The 4,146-nt window shown below is 37.2% G+C and overlaps 1 protein-coding gene across 1 annotated transcript in view; it reads right to left on the reverse strand.

The window, feature by feature from the left end:
* Positions 1-2,309, reverse strand: part of LOC107702505 (receptor tyrosine-protein kinase erbB-4-like) — a 114,533-nt gene extending 112,224 nt beyond the window's left edge. Inside the window, exons 1-3 of the mRNA XM_016504847.1 lie at positions 2,282-2,309; positions 1,560-1,676; positions 623-774 (exon numbers count right to left, since the gene is read on the reverse strand). Coding sequence (XP_016360333.1) covers positions 623-774; positions 1,560-1,676; positions 2,282-2,309 — 297 coding nt within the window. The remainder of the gene's footprint in view (positions 1-622; positions 775-1,559; positions 1,677-2,281) is intronic.
* Between the last annotated feature and the right edge of the window lie 1,837 nt (positions 2,310-4,146).

Consider the following 4,146-nt stretch of genomic DNA (forward strand, 5'->3'; position numbering starts at 1 on the left):
AAAATACAAATCTTTTTGTGCTCAACAATAGAAGGAAACTCATTTGTTGTATGAGGGTGAGTAAATGATGACAGAATTTTCATTTTTGGGTGAACTATCACTTTAAAGTCATCTTGTGGCCCCCTTGAAGCTACTGGCTTACCAACTGAACCGTTTTTTTTTTTTGTTTGTTTTTTTCAGTAGAGATAATTAAAAAATGGTTTATTTAAGGGAAAAAAAAGCACTACTTGAAATTAGGCTGTCATAACTTACTTGTTTAATGGAAAAGAGTAATTTTTCCAAGTAAAGAGGTACCTGAAACATAAACAAGTTTTAGATTTCTATCATAGCATCCTTTGTGAACTTTTGTGTTCAGTGGACAAAACATTCAAAATCTGATTTTCCACAAATTTTGTATAGGGAAAAAGCATGTGCTGTGAAAAGGACACGTGACCAAAAACCTTCACAGCATTTTGAGCAGAGTGCACCACTAACCCTACAACCTCATTTTCATTTGCATCAAATTAAATGTGCCATTTACTGTGACAAAAATCTAAATTTTGCCCATTGGAGGAGCCCTTCCTCTATTGTGCTTATAATGACATCCATAAAATGCTGTTAAAGACCGTAATGATAATCTCACCTTGAGGAATGACAGGTTACGGTTTCTTTCAATACTGGTGATCTCCAGATTTCCCATGACCACCTCACAGTTTTCGTAGAACTTGCGAAGAGTTTTGTACTGCTGGTCCAAATCCGACAGCGTGCTGAGCTTGTTATCAGTGCCAGGACACACTATAGAGGAGAAAAAGAGAGAGAAATAAAACAGGTAAAGATCAAAAAATTAAAAGATGGGTCAAATCAAAAGGTGACTTGACTTGACTTGACTTGACTATAGCCATAAAACAGCTTCGTAATTAGGAAGATTCCAATACATGAAGATTCTGAATGGGATTTTTTAGCGAGACATTAAATGACTTAAGACTCGACTCAGACTCGTGACCAAAGACTCGAGACTTGACTCGGACTCCTGGTTAAAGACTTCAGACTTGACTCATACTCCAAGTTAAAGACTTGTGAACTTCTCTGCTTTGAACAGTAGTGTATGAACATCTTTACATCTAGAGAAGGCCACCACTCTAAAGCAAGACACATTTTAGCAGCTCCATCCATGTGAGACAAACGGACAACGCAAAAACTGAAAAAGTATATTAATATACAGTACATACATTTTATATGTAACTTATGATATAGATTATGTGTTAGACTGTATTTAAATACATTAAACTGTTCTCCAAACTACTTGGCGGAAGCAAAAAATGTACCCAACTTTGTTTCCTTAAAACAGGGCTCACCAAACTTGGTCCTGGAAGGCCGGTGTCCTGCAGAGTTTAGCTGCAACTTGCCTCAACACACCTGCCTGGAAGATTCAAGCATACCCAGTAAGACCTTGATTAGCTGGTTCAGGTGTGTATGATTAGGGTTGGAGCTAAACTCTGCAGGGCACTAAATCTAAATTAAGATTTAACGTAATGATAATCTCACCTTGAGGAATGACAGGTTACGGTTTCTTTCAATACTGGTGATCTCCAGATTTCCCATGACCACCTCACAGTTTTCGTAGAACTTGCGAAGAGTTTTGTACTGCTGGTCCAAATCCGACAGCGTGCTGAGCTTGTTATCAGTGCCAGGACACACTATAGAGGAGAAAAAGAGAGAGAAATAAAACAGGTAAAGATCAAAAAATTAAAAGATGGGTCAAATCAAATAATTCCTTAATAATGTGGTATTATTTCTTGCATAAATAACAAGCTTTGAATAACTACAGCTATGAAAGCCAACAACAATTAGGAGGATGGGTGAGAATTACAAAAAAAAAAGGGAAAACCACTGGAAACCTTCTAAGGCAGCATTAGCTTCTCTAAACAATGTGTGCAGTGTCCTTAGGCCACAATCATAAATCTTTTTCTTCATATGGACGCTTCAGTATCGCACACATTGTGTTAAAAGACACAGGTCATTACTTCAAGAAAGCAATTAGCAAAATTATTGAGTGAAAGTTCATGTGCGTTTACGCTTCCACTGACCTGCTTTTGCAACACTAAACATCTGCCATCCTCAACAACCAGATAAAAGGAGCATTTTCCACTTTTTCAATTAAAAAAAGCCTTTGTGCCTGGCAACAGTGTTAATGTCAGCTTCTCTTTATTTTCGCCCAGCTGAGCACTGAGGGCTGTATGGCAGGTTTTAATGAAGTATTTGGTGAGTGATTGTTCCACTGATTCCAGAGACTAATCCTTGCTTGGAATCTCGGCGATGCCAGGCTTCATACGGGCATCTCAACTCATTGTTTCTTTGTTTCAGGTTGGAGTGACCCAGTAGGATTCGATCATAGGATAATCTGAAGAATATTGCATGGGATTTCATGCACCTTTTTGGTAAAGGTAAAGAACAGTGTAAAACTGGAAGATACAACAGACTTTACAAGCTTTGGATGATGCAAGAACAGTTTAGAGCCTACAACTAACTGCACTGGTTAAACAACGTACCATTTTTTGTCATATGAATAGTTTTCCAGTTTTGTGCCATTATTTCTTCTTTTAAGCTGAGGGGTGTATATTTAATATATAACTCATGCCTAAAGAAAACATGAAATAGTGTTTGCAAACCATTTAACGGTATTCCATATAGGGGTGGGCGATATTGCCTCAAAATTATATCACGATATTTCAATAATATTTGCGATAACGCTATTTATGACGATATAGAAAAAAAAAAACATGGAACAACGTTTTATTGGTGATTGAAACTGGCAGGCAGCAGCATTTATTAGTGCAAACAAAATGAAGGGCATTTTCCATCCTTTTCCAATGAGCTACTGTCATCGATGACAGACTACCTAATTTGAAGTGTAAATCTATTGTCAAAAGGTGGCAGCAGCAGCTGTGTGTTCGACTTGAAGCAGACCGATCGGTGTATGACGTTAAAATACCACGAGAGTGACTTACCCTTATTTACACTGCATGACTCCGACGTGGCCACTCTAGTCAGTGCTTGTGTTTACACCAGCGGAGCCGCGGCACATTTCAGAAGCGTCCCAGTAGTGGCTCTCCGCGCCGCTTCGCTAAAGATATGCACCTCGTCTATTTTTGAAGGTAAGAGTATGTGCATGAATATGCTCTAGAACCGCTCTCACGATACTTTGATGTCATACACCGATCAGTCTACGCAGCGCTGCTTCAAGTCGAACACACCTATTGTGTGGTGGTGTTGTTGTTGTGCGCGCAAGGTAATGTATATCAGCCATATGTCATCATGACGCTATATCATTGATATCGCGATATGACACTTTCTTTTAATGCAAAAAATTATACCGGTATTATCGTGGACAGTATGATATGGCACACCCCTAATTCCATATAAAGCAGAATATTCTTTGGAAGATAAAATAGTACATGACTTATAGTACACTAACTGTATTGTGGGAATTTCTCATATTTAATGAAATATTAGAAATCACTTTCTTAGACTAACACACATTGATGAATTGCGCACAGTAGGAATGAGGGAGTTTTGATTTAAATTTTGGTTACATTTTGAGTAGCACTTAATTTTATGGTCTTCTTCCTACTATGTAGTTATTATAGTAATTACAACAACTAAGTAATAACTAGGTACTAACCATGAACCTTCCCCTAAACCTAACCTTAACCATGTAGTTACCTTATACTACCCAGCACTTTCTTAGGTAGGTACACTGAACTGTAAAATAAAGTGATACCAGATTTTGATTCCAAAATGAATTTTAGAATGAATTTTAGAATTTATGTATGTATGTATGTATGTATGTATTTATTTATTTTCTTCGAATTATTTTCACAATCATACTGGAGTGCACTCCAAAAATTATCTGCAGGTAAGAAGGAAATAAAAAATGATAAATGTGAATAATAAAATACAACTAGGTTAAAATAAAGTTTGTAAAGTTTGTAGTAGTTTTAAAAGCTTGAAATACGAAGTTTTTCAGTTTGAAGTAGTTTGAATTAGTTTTGAAGTTTGCAGTTTGAAGGTTTTGAAGGCTGTGGGGTGGTTCCTATGCAGATGCTAGGGTATTCTGAGTGGTTGCTAGGGTGTTGCTATGTGGTTGGTAGGTTGTTCTTGAATGGT

This window comes from Sinocyclocheilus anshuiensis, unplaced genomic scaffold, assembly GCF_001515605.1.
Source record: "Sinocyclocheilus anshuiensis isolate Anshui unplaced genomic scaffold, SAMN03320099.WGS_v1.1 scaffold218, whole genome shotgun sequence".
Classification (NCBI taxonomy): Eukaryota; Metazoa; Chordata; class Actinopteri; order Cypriniformes; family Cyprinidae; genus Sinocyclocheilus; species Sinocyclocheilus anshuiensis.